This window comes from Neovison vison, chromosome 4 (genome assembly GCF_020171115.1).
Source record: "Neovison vison isolate M4711 chromosome 4, ASM_NN_V1, whole genome shotgun sequence".
Lineage (NCBI taxonomy): Eukaryota > Metazoa > Chordata > Mammalia > Carnivora > Mustelidae > Neogale > Neogale vison.
The window spans coordinates 74,162,220-74,187,088 of record NC_058094.1 but is presented as its reverse complement, the minus strand read 5'-3'; the positions used below and the strand labels follow the sequence as shown (position 1 = coordinate 74,187,088).

Genomic DNA, 24,869 nt, shown 5'->3' with positions numbered 1-24,869 from the left:
CTAGAAATCAGTAATAGCCTCCAATTATGATTATGGATTTGTTTATTTCTCCTTTGAGTTCTGTTAATCTGGTTATCAGTAAGCAATAACTGGAAAAAAATCTCCAAAAGACTTGGAAACTAAACAACACACTCTAAATAATCTGTGTCTAGTGGATGTCTTAAAGGAAACTTAAAAATACATTGAACTGAATGAAAATGAAACTATAACATATCAGAAATTATAGGTAACGGGTACTTCAGTACAGATAGGGAAGTGTATAGCATTAAAGGCATACAATAGAATAAAAGTCGTCTCGTCTCAAGTTAAGAATCTTAGCTTCCACCTCAGGAACCCAAAGCAAATAGAAGAAAGGAAATAATAAAGGTAAGAGCAGAAACCAGTGAAATTGAAAACCGGTAAATTATGATAGAGAAAATGAAAAACTTCTTTTCAAGGTCATTAAGACTGACAGACCTCTGTCAAGATTGATCAGTGCAGAAAAAGGATTTGACAAAATTCAATACCCATATGTTTTAAAACTAAAAAAACAAAAAGGATTTAAAGAATACTTCCTCAGCTCGTTAAAAAGCATCTACAAAACCACAGCTAACATTATACATATGATAAAGGCTAAATCTTTTAGCCCTTAGATCAGGAATAAGGCAAGGATGTCTGCTCTCACTATTATTGAAGATATTGGTGGAAGTTCTAATTAGTGCAATAAAGCAAGAAAGGGAAATAAAGGCAGACAGCTCAGAAAGGAAGAAATAAAACTTTTTATTTGTGGCTGACATGGCTGACATGATTGTCTCTAGGAAAACCTATGGAATTTATACACACACACACACACACACACACACATACACAAACTAGTTAATGAGTGAATTCAAGAAAATTACAGGATACAAGACAAATGTATAAAAAATCTCTTATATTTATGGTGCTCAGTTGGTAGAGCATGTGACTCTTGAACTCAGGGTTGTGAGTTGAAGCCCCATGTTGGGCATAGAGCTTACTTTTTAAAAGAAAACTATTATATTTCTGTATATAGCAATGAACACCAAAATTTAAAATACAGTACCATCTATAATCACACAAAAAGAAAAATACCTAGGTTTAAATCTAAAAATAACATGTACAGAACAGGACATATATGCTAAAAACTGCAAAATGCTGATTGAAAAAAAAAAATACAAATAAATGAGGAAACATACGATGTTCATTGTTTGGAGTACTCAACCTAGTAAAGATGTCACTTCACAGATTGATCCAGAGGTTTAATCCAATACCTATCAAAGTTCCAGTAATATTTTTTGATAGATATTTGACAATATTATTTTAAAATCTAGATAGAGGGGCAAAGGGCCTAGAACAACTAAAGCCATTTTGAAAAAGAATAAAAAAAGTAGGGAAATCGTTCTTTGATTTCAAACCTTCACGTAGACTGTGTGATGCTGGTAAAGGAATAGATACATACAGCAGTGGGACAGAATAGAGAAACAATAAATAGACCCATACAGATATGCCCTAATGATTTAACAGAGGTACAGAAATAGCTCACAGAGGAAGATAGCCATTTCAGTAAATGCTCTAGCAATTGGATGTTCCTAGACAAGTAAATGAATCCGAGTCTCACACCTTATACAAAAACTAACCCAAAACAGATCCTGCAGTTAAAAGTAAAACATTTAGCTATTTATATTTAAGCGGGGGAAAGGGAGAAAATCTTCAGGCTATCGTGATAGACATGCTTTTCAATAAAAGCATTTATGCTTATGGATCATGATTCATAAAAGGAAAAATTGATGTTTGCCTTTTAAAACTTGTGCTCTGTGAATGATCCTGGTAAAAAGATGAAAATGAAAGACTGCAGACTGGTAGAAAATACTTGTAAGCCAAATACCAGCAAAGGACTAGTATCTAGAATAAAAAACTCTCAAAACTCAATAGTTTAAGGAAGAAATCAATCCATTTAGGAAACGGGCAAAAGACATGACCAGAGATTTCATCAAAAAGGATATATAAGCAAATAAGCACTTGAAAAGATACTCAACATCAACCAGCTGTTAGGGAAATACAAACTTAAGACTTCCATGAATTATCACTATACATCCATCAGAGTCGCCAAAATTTAAAGTGACAACACCAAATGCTGACAAGGATATGGAGAAACTAGATCACTCACACATTGCTGGTGGGAATGTAAAACGAAAGGGCCACTCTAGAAAGTTTGACAGTTTCTTTAAAAACTGTACATTTCAGGGATGCCTGACTGGCTCAGTCAGTAGAGCATGCAACTCTTGACCTCAGGCCCATGAGTTCAAGCCCCACATTGGGGGCAGAGTTTACATAGTAAAAAAAATAAATAAAATGTGGAAGGAGGGAAGGGAGGAAGTGAGGGAGGGAAAAGAAAGAAAAGAAAAGAAACAAGACATTCAAGTGCCATGCTCTCTAGCAGTTGCTCCGCTGAGCATTTATCCCAAAAAAATGAAGATTTCCAGAAACCAGTACACAGATGTTCATTGCATCTTTATTCACAATATGGCCAAACACTGAAAACAACCTGGATGTCCTTCAACAGATGAATGATTAGATGGAGTAATAATAGTACATCCACAGTACAGAATACTACTCAACAGTAAAAAGGAATGAACTAGGGGACCCTGGGTGGTTCAGATGGTTAAGCATTTGCCTTTGGCTCGGGTCATGATCTCAGGGTACTGGGATCAAGTCCTACATTGGATACTCTGCTCATCTGGGTGCCTGTTTCTGCCTCTCCCACTCCCCCTGCTTGTGCTTGCTCTGTCAGATAAAATCTTAAAAGAAAAAAAAAGAAAAAAAGAATGAACTATTGATACATGCACAACCTAGATGAGTCTCCAGAAATCTATGCTTAGTGAATTAAGTTAATCCCAAAAGATTGCATATTGTATTGTTCTATTCAAAAGATTGCATATCGTATTGTTCTATTTATATTACTTCCTTTAAATGACAAAATTAGAGAAATGGAGAACAGCTTAGTCACGGCCAGGTTTAAGAGGGGGTGTCAGGGTGGAAGGAAAGAGGATATGTTTATGAAAAAGACCAACATGAAGGATCCTTATAATAATGGAAATGTTCTGTATCATATATCAACATTTTGATTATATCAGTGTCCTAACAGTGTCCTATACGTTTCCAAGATTCTACCATTAGAGGAAACCAGGTAAAGGTTACACAAGATCTCTTTGTATTATCTCTTAAACATGCATGTAAATCTATGATTACTTCAGAAAGTTTTATCAAAACACAATAATAATAACCACATACAAACAACTTTAATTAAAGTTAACCTGTTCTTAAAGATCACAGTGACAATTTTTTTTTTTTTTTTTAAATAAAGATTTAAGGGCGCCTGGGTGGCTCAGTGGGTTAAAGCCTCTGCCTTTGGCTCAGGTCATGATCCCAAGGTCCTGGGATCGAGCCCCACATCAGCCTCTCTGCTCCACGGGGAGCCTGCTTCCTCCTCTCTCACTCTTTGCCTGCCTCTCTGCCTGCTTGTGATCTCTGTCTGTCAAATAAATAAATAAAATCTTTTTAAAAATAAAAAATAAAAAAAGATAAAGATTAAGATACAGCCTCATGATTGTATTACCAAAAAATACAAATGTGAGAATATGGAGGAGCATAGTTACAAAAGCTTAAGTGATATTTTTTGAATTTATAAAGAACACAATTTCTTTTTCAAATTATTAAGTTAATAATTTCTTTTAAGGGGGCACCTGGGTGGTTCAGATGATTAAGCATCTGCCTTGAGCTCAGGTCATGATCCCAGGGTCCTGAGATTCGAGCCCTGCTTTGGGCTCCCTGCCTGGTGGGATGCATGCTTTCCCTCTCCCACTCCCCTGCTGTGTCCTGCTCTCACTCTGTCAAATAAATAAATAAAATCTTTATATATTTTTTTAAGATTTTATTTATTTATTTGTCAGACAGAGTGAGCACAGGCAGACAGAGTGGCAGACAGAGGCAAAGGGAGAAGCAGGCTCCCTGCTGAGCAAGGAGCCTGATGTGGGACTTGATCCCAGGATGCTGGGATCATGACCTGAGCCAAAGGAAGCCGCTTAACTAACTGAGCCACCCAGGCGTCCCTAAATAAAATCTTAAAAAAAAAAAATCTTTTAAGTATGGCTCTTCGGGAACTTCACATTTTTGCATAGAGCAATTTTTTTTTTTTACAACCAAGTTCTTCTATGCTGTATATTATGTATTTTAGCTTATGCCTAACAATAAAGTTACTGTTCAGATTTTCATTATGCATGCATAGACTTTCTTAGTAAGATTGTTCAGAAGTAACAAGAAATTATACTAGTATTCATGAAAGAGACCCCTGAGCTATATAGAATAAGGAAGACCTGGTCAGAAGATAATAATGAGTTTTACATGGGGCAAAGTAACTGAGGGAAGAACTCCAAAATTGGGCTAAACATTAAGATGTCTTGCACTTTAATAAATAACCGAGTATTTTTAAAACAAACAAGTTCATTTATGACCCTTTGTGCATGTCAGACTTTAAAACACAATTAAGTACATCATTAAGTAATGAGTATTTCAGGGACAATATACTTTTATCCATTAGTTTATTTTTCTACATCACCTGTATTAAAGCATTTTGCTCAGCTCACAGTGAGGTTGATGGCACTATTTTAAATCAGTTTAAACAGTTGTCACCACTTAAAAAAGTAAACCCGTATACCCATCATCTGGCTTCAGAAGTTATCACCATTTTGACATTTTGATGTTTTTTTTTTATTATGTCCTCTGTTTTTTTTTTTTAAGGAAATTCCAGAAATATTTTACCGATAAATATTTGTGACAATAATTTAAAAAACATATAACCATGATACCATTATTATACATAGCAAACTTAGCAGTAATTCTTTTATAATATCTGATAATCAAGTATGAATGGCATCCTTTTTATTTCATTCAATTGATGTTGAAAAACAAGTACTTATTTCTTTCTTTGAGGTCAGAAAACACTAACAGGTGTTGTTTCTGCTTTGAGGAGAGGGAAGGAGGAGAGCTAAGCATTCATCAGGCCTCTGCCTTGGGATAGGTACTCGGCACCAGTGCCTGTGGCAGGAGAGCCAATACCTCAGTGAGAAAGCATACAGCTCATAAAATTGCAATATACGTTCTCCAGGATTTCAGAAAGAATTAGCCTGCTAGAATTAAATCCAAAGAGGAATCATGATGAAACACGGGAGATAAATATGCTAGTTTCACAGGGTCTAGAGGTTCTTAGTGACTTAGACTTGGCATTGAAGCACATAGGAATGAATTTCAGGGAAATTTGTTCTAAGTACTGTGTCTTATCATTGCCTTCCTCTGTGGGAGAGGCAGTTCAGGACAGTGGGTAGAACCTTGGGCTCTGAGCTCAGACAGGAAATTATTGTCAGCTTACCGCTTAACCTTGGAGGACCCATTTCTGGAAGAGTGGATCATGTTAGGAGATAAAAGAGTAAGATAGCTATCCTAATGACCCATCCTACTCACCCAGTGAGAGTGGTAGTTGATTTTTGGGCAGCTTACAGAAGGTCATTATCTCCCCTCTTACTTTTTTTAAATTTATTTGAGAGAGAGTGCATGTGCGTATTTGCGCACATGCGTGCTCTAGTAGGAGGGGCAGAAGGGGGAGGAGAGGGAATCTCAGGTGAACTCCACGTGGAGCACAGAGCCCAACATAGGTGTTGATCCCTTGACCCTGAGATCATGACCTGACATGAGATGAAAATTTGGACACTCAACAGACTGAGCCACCCCCATTATACATGCGTCCTCTTTATTCATTTAGAAATGCGTGGGATGGTGTATGATGATCTTAAAAATGCTTTATTTAGGGGCGCCTGGGTGCCTCCGTCGGTTAAGCATCTGCCTTCAGCTCAGGTCATGATCCCAGGACCCTGGAATCAAGCCCCAAAGTGGGCTACCAGCTTGGGGATTCTGCTTGTTCTTCTGCCCATCCCTCTCCCTAACACATGCTTTTTCTCACTCGCTCGTGTTCTCTCTCTCTCTCAAATAAATAAAATTGTTTTTTAAAAATGCTTTATTTCAGAGCCACCTGCATGGCTCAGTTGATCTGAGCATCTGACTCTTGATTTCAACTCAGATCATGATCTCAGGGTGGTGAGATCAAGCCATCAGGCTTCAAGCTCAGTGCAGACTCTGCTGAGATTCTCTCTCTCCCTTTCCCTCAACTCCCCATCCCCCCATAAACATGCTCGCTCACTCTAAAATAAGTAAATAAAATCTTTTTTAAAAAGTGTTTTAGTTCAATGACAATCAGGGAGAAAGTGAGGACAGAGTGCTCTTAGGAAGTGACACCACTCCTGCTTCTGTTTGGTGGGCTGTCTCTGACCTGTGAGTTCTGCAGTGAGTATCCTCAGCTGTTTTCAGCATCTTCCTGATGATTTGATACCTGGATCCAGGTTCATTCTATCCCTAATCACTCCTGACCTCCTTCCACGTCAGCCACTACTAACACCATCATTCAGCACTGCTCTACTTCAATACCTTGAACTTTTTATTTTCCTTAACTCTGCCCTCTCCCATTCCAGTTGTTTTGCTCTTGCCCAGATTTATGCTGCTGTTCTTCAACTGGGATCTTAAATCTAAAATGACACCAAGACTGTACTTTCCAATATTTTGGTGGGGGGCGCGTGGCTGACTCAGTCAGTTAAGCATCTGACTTGATTTTGGCTCTGGACATGATCTGAGGGTCGTGAGATTGAGTGTCACATCAGGCTCCATTCCCGGCATGAGCCTGCTTGGGGTTCTCTCTCCCTTTCCCCCTGCCCCTCCTCTGCTCAAAAAAAGATTATTTTTCAGAATATTTTTTAGAGAGTATCAAAATAAAATACCTTAGTCTGCCTAAACAAGAAATGACTTACAAAGGTTAAGAATTCCTCAGACTAAGATCTACTGTTTATAAAGTCATATAAGATTAATACCACACACATGTAAACATTAGCTATACACAAATATAGAACGCTTTTCCATGTAAAACCTCTATTAGCAAACTGCTATAGTATACAGATATTATGATTAAGTATATTGATTTCTAAACTTTAAGTTATAATTTCTGAGTTACAGATTATAATAAGGGAATTCATTCTTCCCGTGAAGTGGATTTTAGTCACTCTTACACACGACTTGGAATAGTTCTAGAGGTGCTATTATCATTTATCCTTTTTGTTATTCACTGAGGAAGTACCCCCCCATATCTGTGATAGTAGAAATATACCCCAGAGTTTATCTCCTAAATGTCAATGAAATCAGAAAGCCAAATTCAACCAAAATAATCTTGTCTATATGGTATTTTCCATAAATAGGAGACCAGAGCCTAACTCTGAATTTTCAGTTTCTAGTACTGATTTTTTAAAATATGATATTTGGATACTATACTCCTACATCTGAGTTCCTAGCATATGGAGGGGAAAACCCATTTAGTTGCCTATCATTTATTCAAGTAATATTTATGCTGAGTATACAGAGCATTTATAGTGAAATGAGGAAAATGATATTTTTTAGGAAATTTTAGGAAATGGATTTTTAGGAAATCCATTGTAGCATTTTTTTTTTTTTTTAGGAAAATGAGTTTAATCTCTATTTCTGACAAAAAAAAAATCCCCTTGACTTCCATTTTACTAAAGATTTTGCTGATAAGAAAATAAGAATCAGCTATGTGACCAGCAGTAAATATTTTTGAATATTAGTTTTGGCTTCTCTTTTCAACCGAGACCTGAAGGTCATTGAGGATACTCAAGATACCGTGTGTACCTGGTAACTGTCTGGCTCCTCAGGGAAACACCTCGTCAGCTGCTACCGGCTGGTAGTTCATTCTAGAACCACAGCTTTGTTGAGTGTCCTACTGTGCAGTGTCCCAGGAAAATCTGACCTCTGTCGTCTACCCTGTGACAAACTGAGGAGTTGGTATGAAGATTACAGGAAGCTCCTTCTGTCACTGGAATCCAGTGATGTTGGCTCCACACTTGTGGTGTCAGCATTTAGAAGAGTGTCTCATAAGTGGAAAATGTATTTCAGAACAATTTTCAGGTGATTAAAACATGCCAAGTACCTGAAACAATGCAGTTGTATATTTGTATGTTGTCAGAGTTCTTTCACATACATTACCCCTTTCCGCTGCACCACACAGTAGAGAATAGCAGTAGTAAAGACTATTCGATCCTTCTTTAAGGAGCAATATTTAAAATGATCACCTCTAGAGGTGCCTGGGTGGCTCAGTTGGTTAAGTGCCTTCAGCAGGGGTCTTGATCCCCAGGGTCCTGGGATCGGATGCTTCGTTAGGCTCCCTGCTCAGCAGAGAGTCTGCTTCTCCTTCTCCCTCTGTCGCTCCCCCTGCTTGTGCTCTCTCTCTCTCTCTCAAATAAAATCTTTTTAAGAAATTAAATAATAGAGGGGTTGCCTGGGTGGCTCAGTGGGTTGAGCCTCTGCCTTCAGCTCAGGTCATGATCCCAGGGTCCTGGGATTGAGCCCTGTATCAGGTTCTCTGCTTGGCAGGGAGACTGCTTCCTCCTCTTTCTCTGCCTGCCTCTCTGCCTACTTGTGATCTCTCTCTCTGTCTGTCAAATAAATAAATAAATGTTTAAGATAAAATAATAGAGGGGCACCTGGGTGGCTCAGTGGGTTAAAATAAAATAATAGAATAAAATTGTCACCTCTGCATAAGGTTTCATGAAAAATGTGTTTAGGAGGAGCTGATATGTATCCCCCTTATAGAAAACCAGAATTCCCAATAGTTTATTAGTTTCTGAGGAACTCCTGTTAAGAAGCTTGTTCACTTTTTATTTAACCCAGAGATTTCCCAGTGTGATTTAACCATTCTCCCCCCAAAAATGGAATTGGGGTAGGGGGTATGTAATATCTGAAAAATGAATGGACCTGTCTGGCTCTTTCAATGGAGAATATGACTCTTGATCTTGGGGTCATGAGTTTCAGCCCCACATTGGATGGAGAGCTTACTTTAAAAATAAATAATATGAACAACCCCTCCCCCCCAAAATCAGTTGTATTTAGAGCTATGCTTCTCAGACATTAATGTGTGCTCAGATCACCTAGGAATCCTGTTAAAAATGCAGATTCTGATTTCGTAGGTCGGGGGTGTGGCCTGAAAGCCTGCATTTGGATCCTGCTGTCTAGTGTTGCAGATGCTGCTGCTCCTAGGGCCGGGCTCTGAGGAGGGCACAGACTGTGGAGTTCCTTCAGCTCTGCTAACTAATGGAAGAAACTGGAAGGCTACTCTCTTTTTCTGTTCGTTAGAAACATTCCTTCAAACAAATTCATCCTCCATCTCTAGTGATTCTTGGCTCTCAGCATATCATTAAATAATCAAGTTTCAACCATTTTAAAAACAAAAACCTGTCATTCCCAGTTCTGGATATGTTCTCTTCTATCTTCTTGTAAACTCCATCTCCATTTCCTCATTCTTTTTCACACCTCAGTTCACAAGTCAACTTCCTCTGCCATGGCCAGAGTTACCCTGGACCTCCTAATTGCCTATTCTAACAAATACTTCTCTGTTCTTGCCTGAACCAGTTCCTTTGGGTATTTGAATCTTCAGTAGCCTATGTCTTAAAGTGTTTCTTTTTCCCTGACCCTACATATAGTCATTTATTCAGTGAATATATATTGCTTTCCACTTGTGTCTTGTTATTTCTACCTGTGAAATATCTTCCCAAGTTGCTCTCTTCTCTCATTGCTATTGGATTCCCTGTCTTAATTTTTCAATCCTCTACATTGTTGCCTCTGAGATGTTTAGAATGAAAATTGAATGTCACTCCCCAGTTTTACTAACCTGATGTGTAGTGGGCTCCCCACAGCTTCAGAATTAAACTCATTAGCTTGGAAGACAAGTCCCTTTATTGGTCAGCTCCATACAGTGTGCGCTCTGTATTCTACTAAGAGCTTACCAGCTGGGTGGTACTCTCTCAGCCTGCTTCCACAGAAAGTGTTCTCCTCCCTTGAGATGCCCTTCCTTCCTACCTGATCCTTCAAGGATATAACAAAGTCTCGTACCTCCTCTTGGAATGCCATGACATACAACACACCTTCCCTGCCCCCTCCACCACCAGCCACCAGGCACATTCCCACATAGTCAGCAATTATATGCTCTTTTCTCTGTGTTCATTCCTGTATCTTCCTGAGCATGAATTTATCTTAGCACTCTATCATGATTGTTGTTTTTCATGTTGGTTCAACGTAAGGGCAGCATTCCTTGAAAACACAGACTATCTTTTCATCTCTGCATTCCCAGCACCTAGCACAGTTTCTCCCCTGTAGAGTAGATAATAAATGTTTGGACGGTGAAGTATTTATTTAATTACTTCAATCTTGTCCTTTTTCCTTCAGTCTTAATCTTTCATGCTTTGGTCTCACTTGTTAATATGTAGATGGAATTCTGTCTTAAACCTTCTTTGCTCTAAGCATTCTAAAACCCAGGAGATTTTTGAAATCCCAGAACAAATTGCCTTCTCCTTTGATAGGAACTTCTTTCAGTAGCTACCTAGGGTCTTGGTAGTTTGAAAAGATTTTTTTTTTTAGACGCAGGAATAAATGTCACAGAGATTACAGCAGGCTGGGAAAAATACTCCTTCCCAAAAGCCTCATGCTAACTTCATGAAGATTTCAAAATGCCTCAGAAGTGATGTATTATTGTATTACAATTATATATGTAACTGTGTATAGTTTTATTTATATATATTTATTTATAAATATATAAATGTATGTATATATAAATATATGTTTAATATATATTTACATAGTTAATATATATATATATAAATATATATATGAATAGATAATATAAATATATATATAAAGGAAGTGTGTGTGTGTCTATGTCCTTCCCTATCTTTCTTCCTGAGAAAATTCAGTTATCTCAGAGTTGTACATTACCAAAACCCATAGTAGTATATTCTCTCTAGGGACTAAAGATGATTGTGGTGTGAATTGCAATTAAACTTGCCATTTGTTTAACAGTTGTCTCCTTATCAGATATTCTCACTCTCTCAGCCATTTGATGGGTTATTTTGCTCTGTGTGCATCAATTTTACTTACAGGAAACCAGAAAAATATATAAACATCAAACAATGTTGAGGCAAAAGTCTAGTAATTTAAAATAGCTTTTAAAAAGTCTTAAACTCTTCGGGTCCCTGGCTGGCTCAGTCAGTGGAGCACTCGACTCTTGAACTCAGGGTTGTGAATTTGAGCTCCATGCTGGGTGTAGAGATTGCTTAAAATCTTGAGGGGCACCTGACTGGCTCAATTGGAAGAGCATGTGACTGAGTCTTCATCTTGGAGTCATGTGTTCGAGCCCCATGTTGGCTGTAGAGATGACTTGAATAAATAAAGAAATTTTTTAAAAATCTTTAAAATATCTTAAACTATTGAAAAATCTATTGAAAAAAGTTCCTGGCTTAGCTGCTAAAGTACTGAAAAATAGAACCAAGGGCACCTGGTTGACATAGTTAATCGTCTGCCTTCAGCTCAGCTCATGATTTTGGGGTCCTGGAATCACATCCCGCATCGGGCTCCCTGCTTGGTGGGGAGTCTGTTTCTCCTTCTACCCATCTCCCTTGTGTGCTCATGCGTGTGCCTCTCTCTCATGCTCTCTCTGTCTCAAAATCTAAGCATAAATAAATAAATGATAGATATAGCCAAGATAATAGCTGAAAGCATAGTCAACTAGCTAGCCCTAAGACAGATTGCAGTAGCTTGCCAAGCCATCTGACAGGGTAGGTGAATTTCTATGTCTAGGGAAAGCACATGACTTGCTAACCAAAAATACCCAATTTCAAGGCCCCTTGCTAATGTTTGTGTCCTGTCCCAGTACCTCCAAATTTAATTTGTGTTGAGAGGACATCTTACTTGCCTTGGGCTGTATTATAAGTGGTGGAACAGATATTTCTGTAAAACTGGAATGTGGTATAAACTGAAGCGTTCTTGTCCCTTAACCCTGTTCTCAGTATCAAGGATACCACACGACTTTTTCACTGGAAATTTGACCTGTCTTTATCAGGTTTCCAGCATCCTTGGAGGAGTGTTTAATAAATACTTAGACCCTAATAGGAAGATTTTGCTGACCATCATACGTTTCTCTACCCCTTACTTGGCCATCACTCAGCAGAACTTGGATCATCCAAGCCAAACTAACTTTGAAATTTGCATCCGCTTTCTTTACTGAACTAAGGGAGCTAAACATTCTTGGAGAAAGTCCTGCTGATGTGTGCATATCACACACTGACATACTCATGCACTTATAGTGCATAGTCATATAAGCACACAATTATCTAGATCACCAGCTGCCAAGACTTTCCACCTGTATGTGATATAAGCGTTAGAATTCCATGTGTCTAAAATAAACTCTTCATTCTCCTTGAAACCTGATTTTTTTCCTTTTTATTTTTCTTAGAGATTTATTGGTTTGTTTTAGAGAGCGAGTACTAGCAGAGGGAGGGAGAGAGGAAGAGAGAGAGTCATACTCCCCAATGACCATGGAGCCCAACACAGGGCTCGATCTCACAACCCTGAGATCATGGCCTGAGCCGAAAGCAAAGAGTTGGACGCTTAACTGACTGAGCCACCCAGGTGTCCCCTCCTATTTTATTTATCTCAATTCATAGCATACCCTTCCATGTCAGGCATTTTAGCCAAAAGTAGAGTCACCTTTAAATACCTCACCATTCTTTCCCTGTTATTTACCAAGTCCTGTTAATTTTTCCAAAGTAGATATTAAGTTTGATCTTGCTTTCCATTCTTGTTGCCACAGTTAATTTGTCGGGCCTTCATTTCTTATCTGGATTATTGTTTTAGACTCTCTACTGGTCTCTGTGTTGCCACCCTTGCATCCTTATAAATTCGTCATAAAATAAAATGGACCCATAAAATAAAAGAAAATTCTTTTAAGCTGTGTTAAAGATAAGTGATCCTGATAAAGGGAAGGTAAATGTGGCAGAGTGTCAGTCCCGCTGCTCTTGCTTCTGCTGCAGCTGTGTGTGGTCTTGGACAGATCATTTCTCCTTCTGCAGCTCAGTCCTGTCTATAAAGTGAGAGTTACTATAGACCAGATTTAGCAGTGGACCTCTTTCTTCTAATGAAACACAGGAAGCCGTATGAAAGAAAAGCAGAGTGGGATGCCATGAAGATGAGGGGGAAAGAGGAGTTTCATTCTCCTTTCACTGGGCTCTCCCTACTTCTCCCTCATCCCCTACAAGGTGTCCATGAAATACAATTTGAAAGCTATTTATTGTATTGGATGTTGTATGTATCTTTAGTTTTTTACTGAAACTAAATCAGATAGACTCAGAACATTTTAAAGCCACAGAATTTGAAGGAGTTTGTGTTTAAACTGCCTAATCTTGAGTTCTAGTCTGATGTTCCTTTCACAATCCTTCCCTGTCTTGGCATAACATTTAAGCCTTATCTTACTGTATTTTCAGGGCTCACTGTACACGTTGTATGTTGTTAATTTATTTTTTTAATGTTCATTTTTTTAAAATCAAGATGCTTTAATTCACTGAAGAATAGAGATAACCTTTTTTTACCTTTCTTTTTTTTAAGATTTTATTTATTTGAGAGGGAGAGTGAGAGACAGCACAAGCAGGATGAGGAGCAGAGGGAGAAACAGACTCCTCGCTGAACAGGGAGCCTAGTGTGGGGTTCTATCCCGGGACTCAGGGATCATGACCTGAGCTGAAAGCAGACACTTAACCAGCTGAGCCACCCAGATGCCCCTTGATCTTGATCACCATTTCTCTCCTTTACTCTGCTGTATTTCAGGACACATCCGCATTTCACATGTGTACCTTCTTCTCTGTTGCTCCCCACACATCATCGCACTCACACATTTATGATGCTGAAGGCTAACAAGCCATGATATAACTTAGCATGACATGTGTTTTCCATGAATGGTTAGATTGTATAACTTAATAGATTAGTTACATGTTTGCATTTATGTGAAATTTTCTACAATATCATTTTGTTCTTTTGAAATATTCTTATAGTAGCATCATAAAATAAAATAAAGGGGACAGCTTTCTCTTTTTTCCATATTATGGAACTAGAAGTAGATCATCTGGGGGCACCTGGGTGGCTCAGTCGGTTAAACATTTGCCTTCTGCTCAGGTCATGATCTCAGGTTCCCTGGATCAAGCCCCGCATCGGGCTCTCTGCTCAGCAGGGAGCCTGCTTCCCCCTCTCTCTGCCTACTTGTGATTTCTGTCTGTCAAATAATGAATAAATAAATAAAATCTTAGAAAAAAAAAGAAGACCATCTGTTTCTGGAGAATTCAGTATAACTCAACTATAAAACCACTTATTATTGGAAGTGATTGTGAGGGGAGAAAGGGAGGTGGGAGCATGGTGCATCGCTTTCTAAGTGCTCATGCTTCTGCTGCAGCTGTGTGTGGTCTTGCCAAGCACCATTCTCAGTGCTCTACACGTTCATCCTCCCAACGATTCTGTGAAGTAGGCATTAATATCATCAGTATCCTCATGCTACAGAGACAGTAAGCAGTGCGTCCAAAGCAACACATGTAGTAAGAGGTGGTGCTAGAGCTAGAACCTAGACAGTCTGGTTCTAGAGCTCTACCCTTGGCCATTCTGCTAATAGTATAGGGAGAATGTCATCCCACAGATCTTCTTGGAAGCAGATGAAAGCAAATTAAAGTTAATTTCCTTATTTTTACATGTATTTTGAATTTCTTTCAGAAATAATGAAAACCTGTGCAAATTACTTAGCATTGTAAATATTGGTTATTATTAGCATCATCACATGGACACCTGTAATGTTCATAGCATTGATTAGGAATTGAGAAGAAAATTAAACATTTTAATCTCACATTCCCCAGTTCTAAGAAAAAAACTGAAGAATCAACTGATTGCACAGCATATTTTGCTGTCATCTCTAAGATGTTTATTTATTTAAAGACTTACTTTTATGCAGTCTCTGCACCCAGCATGGGGCTTGAACTCACAACCTTTTGATCAGGAGCCACATGCTCTACCAACTGAGACAGCCGGGCATACCCCGGTTTGGGATGTTTCAGTGAAACTAAGATACTTCGATTTGCTCTGAATTCTTACCTATCAGATGGTATAGTTTTCCTCTTGCCACCAGGTGGCAGCATGTGACATAAAGAAATCTTTTTACTTTATTGTAGACAGTCTTCAGTATTTTGCTTTAAAAACTGTTAAACCAAAAAAAAAAAGAAAAAGAAAAACTGTTAAACCATAATAAAAATGAAACATTGTTCTGTGTTTGCCTCTGCCTCTGTTCTCTCTCATTGGCTGTGAAGGAAGGCCCTTTAAGCATTTGATGTCCTTGGCCTACATTTAGACCTGCCTCAGTCCTGCCCTGCACACATTCTCCCTCTGTCAGTGCAGAAAGTGTCTTTTTCCTTCATCTTCAACAGAGATTTAAGCCCTTGTTCTTAGATTCTCCCAACTGAATTGTTTCAGTTCAGCAACGATAGGAACTCTATCCTCCTCTTCCCTGTATCTTCCATAGGACCAGGGAAGTACTGAGTCTAAGGTAACAATTTAACAGCTGCCACTGGGTGAATGACACGTGGCAGGATATGCGTCAGCTAGTGTGTTGAATATTTCTTAGAATTATGATGTATTTTGTGGTTATGTTTATTTTAATTTTTGCTAGGGAAGTCACTGAAAATGGACTTAAATTTAGGTATTATCAGTGCCAGGGGCTGAAAGATTAGTGTCTGAGGTAGAAGGCAATTAATGGCTAATGAAGGTAAAGAACTGACCGTGGCAGTTCATCAAAGTAGGGCAAAGGGGAGAGCTAATGGTAAAATGAAGAGAGAGTCAGGCCTCTCTGATCCTGGCGTGCAGTCCTGCATGGGAAAGGAAGAGGCTCACAAATTAAGTTGGCTACACGGAAATCTATTTCTACTTCGTAATTGTGGATCTGCCTAGATACTCTTTGTTCCACAGTGTGAATAATGAAATCTTCTGACATCGGTTTCTCAGCAAATGTTTTTTCCTATTCTGTAACCTATTAATATTCAGATTTGATTGTATTTGTGGAATATAGAAGTGTACAGTGTTCTTGCTTTACAGTTCTGACTTATGTGGCAAAAAAGAGTGATCTTTAGGTTGTCATGCTTTGACAGTATTTAACTAATGCTAAAAATTTTCTGTAGGTGTGCCATCAACTTGCTTCATTTTTCTGATAATAAATAAGTGTTCAAGGTAGATTAATTTACTGGGTTGCAGCCTCTCTCCTTAATGACATGGACCATCGTCATTAGCACTTGTACTCTTCCATGAGGAGCTGTGAGATGTCCCCAAGTTTGCTGTCCCCACACCTGCCGCTGTATGCAGGCTCCCCCATTGCCTCTGCCCCTAATACTGCTTGGGTTTATCCCGCCTACCACTTACAGACATGCCCTCATGCATGCTTCCCTTTTCTACCCCCCCCCAAGATTTTATTTATTTATTTGTCAGAGAGAAAGAGCACCAGTGGGGGGATGGCAGGCAGAGGGAGAAGCAGGCTCTCCTGCTGAGCAGAGAGAGAGCCTGATGCAGGACTCAGTCTCAGGACTCTGGACTCGTGACCTGAGCTGAAGGCAGATGCTTTAACCATAAGAGCCACCCAGGTGTGCTTCCTCTTTTCTCTATCCTACCCCCTCCTCAAAAATTGTTTCTATAGCCTGGGAAATAGAAGAATTGAAACTGGTTTAAATTACATTTAGAACTGGAAGGAATTTCAAGTTAAGACTGCCCTATGAAAACAGGAGAGCTTTAGTGTAAAGGCTTTGTAGTATCTAGTTAAATTGTTGCTCATTTCTTCATTGTTGTCTGTGTTCTAGAGGTGTTTCACATCGTTATATTTGCAACCTTGAAAAATATATGTGGGTATTGCTTTTTAGTGACTTGAGTGAAATGAGCAATTAAAATTCTAGCCAGTTATTGTAAGAGGTATCTCTTACCCTTCTGAGTTCTTGAAATGCTTGCAGCTCTGAGGGACAGATACTGTTTCTAACACCCAAGACTCTTCTCTTAGAAGTTTCATTTCATCTCTAATAAGCCTTAACAATATTTGTTTAATGTTCATTGTATTTGGGGATTCAACAGTTTCAGTCGATAGCCACAGGCTTTTAAAACATGTGAACTAATTTCTGCATTTCTCACATCGGCCTTTACTAAGGCCTCATTAAGATTGATAATAAATCATTTAATAATACATTTTAAATATAATTAATTTTGCCATCATGTAAACAAAACAACCTATTTATATACTATTATCTTTTTAATATGCCCAGTGGAGTGGAAGATATTTTATTTCAGTATTTTCAGTATATAATCATTAGTTGGAAGGCAGGTAAATGTAGCATTGTCCAAAGACTATTTCATGGGGCGCCTGGGTGGCTCAGTCGGTTGGGCCTCTGCCTTCGGCTCGGGTCATGATCTTGGGGTCCTGGGATCGAGCCCTGTGTCAGGCTCCTTGCTCCACGGGGAGCCTACTTCCCCCTCTGCCTCTGCCTGCCTCTCTGCCTGCCTATGTGCTCTCTCTCTCTCTGACAAATAAACAAATTAAAAAAAAAAAAAAAAGACTGTTTCATTGAGATGATGAGAATTATGAAAGGAAATATAACTATTTATATATTTCAATTTGTAATGAAGTTAATTATATGTCATTCTGATATAAAATACATCCCTTTTTTTTGGGTAAGATTTTTAAATTTATTTATATGACAGAGAGACAGCGAGAGAGGGAACACAAGCAGGGGGAGTGGGAGAGGGAGAAACAGGCTTCCCTCGGAGTAGGCAGCCTGATATGGGCCTCGATCCCAGGACCCTGGGATCATGACCTGAGCCAAAGGCAGATGCTTAACGACTGAGCCACCCAGACACCCCAGATATAAAATACATCTAAAGTCCATTGAGTACAACTGTTCTTAAAGGTACTTAATTAAATATTAAGTACTATTCAGTACTATAAAATTAGTAGTGACTTAAAAGTCTTAATATCGCATAGCTTTCTTGAGCCAGTTTTTAAAATGATTCATCAACAGTTTGGCAAAAATGTCCATTTTTGTACATAAATTGGCACATTTAGTGTACAGACTCTTGTTTAGGGGCGCCTGGGTGGCTCAGTCATTAAGCGTCTACCTTCAGCTCAGGTCATGATCCTGGAGTCCCTGGACTGAGCTTCACATCAGCTCCCTGCTCAGTGGGGAGCCTGCTTTTCCCTCTCTGCCTACCTGCCTGCCTGCCGCTCCCCATGCTTATGCTCTCTGTCTTTCTCACTGTCAAATAAATAAAAATTAAAAAAAAAAATAATGCTTGTTTATATGAAGTTGTAACTCCTTTATGGGATCTTGTAGTTCTGTCTGATGTTCTAGGGAGATGTATACATGCAGGGGCCCCTTTAAGGATTTCAAGCCCTGTGAATTTATGAATCTGTTGACTTCATATTTAGTTAGTCCGGTTTCTGAGACCATCAACCGTAATTGACATATTATTGGAAATAAAGTTAAGTTTTCCCTTATTTATAAGGGTAACTTCAATTTTGAGGAATGTGAATCAATTCAGAGTTGGCTGGAAGCCAGTTTCTCCTTCACTGTAACTCCAGTGCACACGAAAAGCGCACTCGCTTCCTAAGTGCCTTGTGAATCTGCAGTGATTAATTCTTCTCATTATTTTGCTGCAAATTCTCATGACCCTCTCTGATGATTCGATCAGCCACTTAGAGTTTATGCATATTCATATCTCCGCGCCCCTGCCGTAGTCACTCGCGTCTCCGCTGCCGACTGGTATGTTCTTGGTGCAGTAATTGAGCTGCGGTAGATTGATTACTCTGGGGAGCTGTAAGGCCTTTAAAGGTGAAAACATATCAGTCCTGTTAATTAGGAAACAAAAGCTCTGGTGGCAAGTTCAGCCGTGAAATGTTTCCAGTGTGGAAAAGATGAAAAGTAGGATTGGTTTCTTTCCATGAACCTGTTTACTTTTTAAATTTGGACTCAAGTCTGTGGTCATGCTAGCAGAGAATTGCCTTGTTTTATGAATTTTCAGAGAACGCTTGCTGAAGGGGGCCCAACTTAGAAAATGAATGCTGTTATCTGTGCTTTCTCAGATGAGATAGTTTAGAACGTGAATTTATGAACACCTTCGGTAACACTGGCACTATTCGTATAAAACATCTCAATATTTATTTGTATTTATTTGTGTTTTTAGTAATCTTTACCGTCACCGTGGGGCTAGACCTCACAAACCCAAGATCAAGAGTCACATGCTCTCCTGACTGAGCCAGGTGCCCCCTAATAGCTTACTGTTTTACATAGAGAATCCTTGTGGATTCATTTGGTGTTTAGAGACTTAATTTGATCAGTGTTTTAACACTGATTTTTTTTGGGGGGGGTCAGTTTAGTAGTATGCTACATGGGAAAAGGGTGAAACTTCATTCAACACACCATAAAATTGATCTGCTTTTTATCTCTTTATCATAAGCATCCTTTGATTCTTTCCCTCTTAAACTGTATATTAAGTAATACATTGTCCTGGTGAAAAGGATCGTGTATGGAACAGTAGTCTCTAAGAGTAACCTCGTTTCAGCATGGAAGTTCATGCACTGTATCAAACTGACATCTTTTTTCTTATGTGTGGTATCCCTGCCTGCCCCCTCCACTGATGAATTTTTCTTTTGGGATATAGTTCATATGCCATAAAATTTACCCTTATTTTAAAGAATACACATCAGTAGGTTTTAGTATATTCACAGAGTTGTGCAACCATCACCAATATCTGACTCAGGAACATTTTTATCACCCCAAAAGAAACCCCATACCACATTATCAGTCACTCCCCGTTTCCCTAATCCTTGGCAACGAATAATCTCTTTCTGTGGATTGACCTCTTCTGGACATTTCAATAAATGGAATCATGCTATGTGTGGGTTTTTTACATCTGGTTTCTTTTAGCATAATGTTTTCAAGATTCATCCACATTATAGTATGAATGAGTACTTCACTTTTTTTTATGGCTGAGTAATAATTGCATTGTAAGGTTATACCACCTTTTGCTTTTTACTCATCAGATTAACATTTATGTTGTTGCCACTTTTTGGCTTTTGCTGCTGATAATGAACATTCGTATACATCCTTGCCTTGTTCTTGATCTTTAAGGAAGCTTTCGGTCTTCACCACTTGGTATGATGATAGCTTTAAGTTTTTCATAGATGCTGTTGAGGAAGTCCCCTCCTAATCCTATCTTGTTGAGTGTTTTTATCATGAAAGGTTATTGGATTTTGTTAAATGCTTCTTCTGCCTCTGTTGAAGTGATCACATGGTTTTTGTCCTTTATTAATTAACATGCTGTATTACATTGGTTGATTTTCTTACATGGAACATAATGAAATTCTACAGAGTTTTTACATAATGTTCTTTTACTGTTGTGATTTTAAATAATTTGAATCAATTTCTCTACTTTATATTTCAGGCATTTATTAATACAGCAAAAGAAATTTATGAGAAAATCCAAGAAGGAGTCTTTGACATTAATAACGAGGTATATACACATATATATGTACAAATAAATATTATTGGCTAATATTAATTTAGAGTTAAATTTTAATTATGACATGGATTTAGGAGTTTGGATTTTTTGAAATTCTTAAAAATGGGTCTGTGATGTCCGTTAACACATTGTTAGTTTATAATCCTCTAACTGAAGATTCGTTCAGTGTTCTATAGTAGGTAAATGTTTATGTTCTAGTAGGGCATCACTTTGTGAAAATGGATTAAAATAAGTGACCATTTATTGTACACACTGCAAAAAAAAGATAAAGCCTCCAAAAAGAGAAGAAAATCCACTTTCATCCATGCGTCCATATGGTGTCCTCTGCTTTTGGGGAATAATTTTCTAGTGTGTAAATACACATACTATGTTACTAATGCACGAGGCTCTCTCTGTTGTCTAGCTTGAAAGAGGGAAATACTCAATTTGGAAATGACTCCCAGTATAGCATAGCATGTTTTCAGGAGACTAACATATGTACTTGGCAATTGGCATTGTTTTTGGTTTTGTTTTTTTGTAAAATTATTTGACGAATATGATTAGGATGAAATGTAAAGCTTTGAAGCATATAATTCAGTGTTTACCAAAAGTTATCCTTCTGACCTAACTCCCCACTATGCACTTATTTATTTCAGAACGTTTATGTGGATATTTGGTAGATTATTTACTTTGACAGAAATATCTTTGCCATTCCATATTGAGACTTGGTGCTCCCAAGAGAAAAACCCTTATCCCTCCCACAGTTGCAATTAGGAAAGCACAGTGTTAGGAATCCTTTATTGTGTGTGTGTGGCTCCTGGCCTGTAAATACATGAGGCTTTTCCCTGTAGGTCTCAATATTCCTTGCTAATACAGACAGCAGTCTACCTAAGGTTTCCAAAATGTACTTGATTTTCTTGTTTCTTTAATTTGGAGGTACTATATTTCCTAAATCCTATCTACTAGGCTTCTGTGCGGCAGATTTGGAGTTACTTTAAAGACAGCAGTCAGAGACTAATGCCAGATAACTGGAACAGTAATTGGGCCTCCGTTTAAAAGGAACACTCACTGTGTCTGTCTGGTTTCATATAGTAGCTGACTGCTTTGCTGTGCGCAGGGCCTCTTCGAGTGTAATGTGCTGTCAGGAGCCAACAGGCCGTGCGATTTATTTGGCCCAGTGCCAAGTCTGACTCCTTGATTCCTCAAGAAGTTGCTACCAGCCCAGAGGGGGCAAAACCAATGAGCCATAGGGCATGCTTTTTATTAAAGAGGAGTCAAAAGAGCGAGAAGAAACCACATCAGCTGCTGTCAATACTGAGCGAGTGCCAGAAACCCCCAGGCTACTACCGGGGCAGAGCACTGCCAAGCACTATAAAGCTGAGATTTACTGTGACGGAAAGTTTCCTTCAGAGCTTAATTTCTGAAGCTACTGTATTACTTTTCTCCAAGTGTTGTGTTTGTAGGTAAAAATCCACTTGAGGGAGTGAGGGCTGAGACAGAAGTGTGAGTTTGATGAATGAAAGAACTACTCTGTGTGTGGGTTCTTGGCGAGCTGCCATGTCTTTGGGGATCATAGAAATTATTGATGACACAGAACACTCATATGCCCTTAGCCCATGCAGCTGATTCAACATGGGGCAGAAACGCCATCTAGAGAAAAGCTTGGACGTCATCTTAGAGCAGTACAGGGCTGTGCGTATTTTTACCCTTTAAAGATGACTTGCAGTAATCGTTTTAAACAGCGTCTCCATTCTGGGAACACCCCGCCAAGCGGCACTTCGGGTTCTGTCTACTCACAAGTACCTGGGAGGATAAAGGATTCTTTTCAGAAAGATTTCCACAGTATTATTTTCAAAAGGAAGGAACATCCCCCTCAGAGATACTGTTGTAATGGTGGCAAAAATCCGCTTAATGTCTTTTTCTTCCCCCCAGTCATTTGTGGAGAAATTATGTCATTAAGAATTCAGTAGAGTTCTTTAAATTTAGTTAAACTCTTCTATCTGGTTGGGGCCCGTTGACATTTTTTATCCCTTTACCTTTTCTCTTTCAGGCAAACGGCATTAAAATTGGCCCTCAGCACGCTGCTACTAACGCCACACATGCAGGCAATCAGGGAGGACAGCAGGCCGGGGGAGGCTGCTGTTGAGTCCGTTTTTACTGTCTCGCTACCCAAATGTGGCTCCTCACTTCCTCTTTCACTCTCTCCTCCTGCTCAGCTGAGACATGAAGCTATTTGAAATGGCTTTATGTCACAGGAGACTTTAATCCTTCAAATTCTTGTATAACTTTGAATAAATGGTTAATGTTCACTTAAAAAAGACAGATTTTGGAGATTGTATTCATATCTATTTGCATTTGATTTCTAGGTCAATTGATGTGATTATTTTTGTTAAATGTTGTCTTGTGCCCTTACCTACGAACTGAACTGTATTAAACACTACAAAGTCATCTTGAGTATTTTAAATCAGTTTGTGTGGTTAGGTTTCACACCTGTGGTGACCTAATGTTTAATATTCTAGAACTGTCCTCAAAAAGTTTGTCAATTTTCAAGGCTGTAAGGAAAACCAGAAGGACTCTTTTAATTCTGTATTTATCATTTACTTTCTGTATATACAGTTTAACCTGCTTGGGTGTACTTTGCCAAGCTTGAATTCTTTAATGCATTTGCATAAATTCTATACTGTTTAGAGCTTAAAGCTACAGAAGCATTGTTAGGAATTGCTTGGACACTGAATTTTAAACTTTTTGACATTGTTAACAAGCATGTTCATCTTTTCTTGTCACTAGTCCAAGAAAATATGCTTAATGTACATTACTAAAGGCTATGTATGTGTTAACCTGTTTTAATGCCAAAAGTTTGCTATATGTCCACAGTTTCTTTAAGACCTCTTCAGAAAAGGATTTGTTTGCCTTAATGAATACTGTTGGGTACAAACACAGTATAATGAGTGAAATGGGCAGAAGCAAGAACTCCCTACACCTAAGCGACTCCAAGAAGAATGAATGTCCACATTTAGATGGCACATTATGAGGACTTTAATCTTTCCTTAAACACAATAATGTTTTCTTTTGCTTTTATTCACATGATTTCTAAGTATATTTTTCATGCAGGACAGTTTTTCAACCTTGATGTACAGTGACTGTGTAAAATTTTTCTTTCAGTGGCAACCTATAATCTTTAAAATATGGTAAGCATCTAGTCTGTTTTGAAGGGGATATGACAATAAATCTACCAGATGGAAAATCCTGTCAAAAGTAGAAAAGCTTTAGTAATTTACTCAGTGTGGTGGTTTTATCCTTTTTTTTTTTTTTCTTCCCTTGGTCTATAATGAAATTGTTACAGCAGTGCAAAATAAAATCCTATGTATAAAAGTGTTCCTTTTTTTATTATGACCACATCATTTAAAAAAAAATTTTTTTTTAGTACATCCACGTGTATTTATTTGAGCATATTTTTTAAAGGGTCAGCATGTTTTAACACCTTTTTAAAAATTTTTGCTTAAATGTGATCGGACTTAACAATATTGAAATCCCTTTTGTGACGGATGATGTAAGCAAGTATTTCCTGCCTTTCAGCCAGCATAAAAGTGCATTCAAACTAGAAGAAGGGTTTGTAAAGAAGTTCTAAGTATGAAACTGCTTTCAGTTCACTCACTGACTTCAACCTTCTGCGGGTCTTCCTCGAAGATTCAGCAATACTCTCGTCAGAGCCCTGCCATTACTCTTGTGGGAGAACAGCTAATGTCATCTTAGGTTTGTTTTAATGAACCCCCTGTGGCAAGAGGGAAAGGTGAGAGGAAACCAAGTTTCTTGAGGATTGTTATTATAAACTTGTCTCTCCTTAAAGTGGTCATATAAAATTCACTGTCATTAATGATGAGTAAAAAATGTTGAGACAACCAAGACTTGTTCTGCTCTGTACTGGGAAGAGGGTGCTTTTTTGGAAATTGTTATTTTGAAGCCACTGTTAACTTTACCCAAAGTTCAGTGTGTTTCTTTTCGATCCATCTCCCTTAATTCTTCTATAAATCAAGTATAGGAGGAGAAACAAATGGTAAACACAAACAGTAGCAGACTAGCACATGTATTTTAATACCCTAAGAAAAGACGGAGCCCTCCTACAGCCCTTACCACAGGACCCTTAATCTGCTTCCAACTTGGGCAGCAGGGTGAGTAGTAGACTTCTCTATAATTCATTACCACTTCCTCCACAAAGCTCATCTACTATTAAAGAATATGTGTGATGAACTCTTTACATTGGTTGACAAAGAAAACAGTGTTGGCTTCTACTCTTTGTGCATTTTATTCCTATATTC

General features: G+C 38.4%; 1 protein-coding gene across 1 annotated transcript in view; it reads left to right on the top strand.

Annotated features, from left to right (window-relative positions):
• Positions 1-24,452, top strand: part of RAB2A (RAB2A, member RAS oncogene family) — an 89,551-nt gene extending 65,099 nt beyond the window's left edge. Inside the window, exons 7-8 of the mRNA XM_044245548.1 lie at positions 20,497-20,565; positions 22,604-24,452. Coding sequence (XP_044101483.1) covers positions 20,497-20,565; positions 22,604-22,699 — 165 coding nt within the window. The 3' untranslated portion in view covers positions 22,700-24,452. The remainder of the gene's footprint in view (positions 1-20,496; positions 20,566-22,603) is intronic.
• The last annotated feature ends 417 nt before the right edge of the window (positions 24,453-24,869 follow it).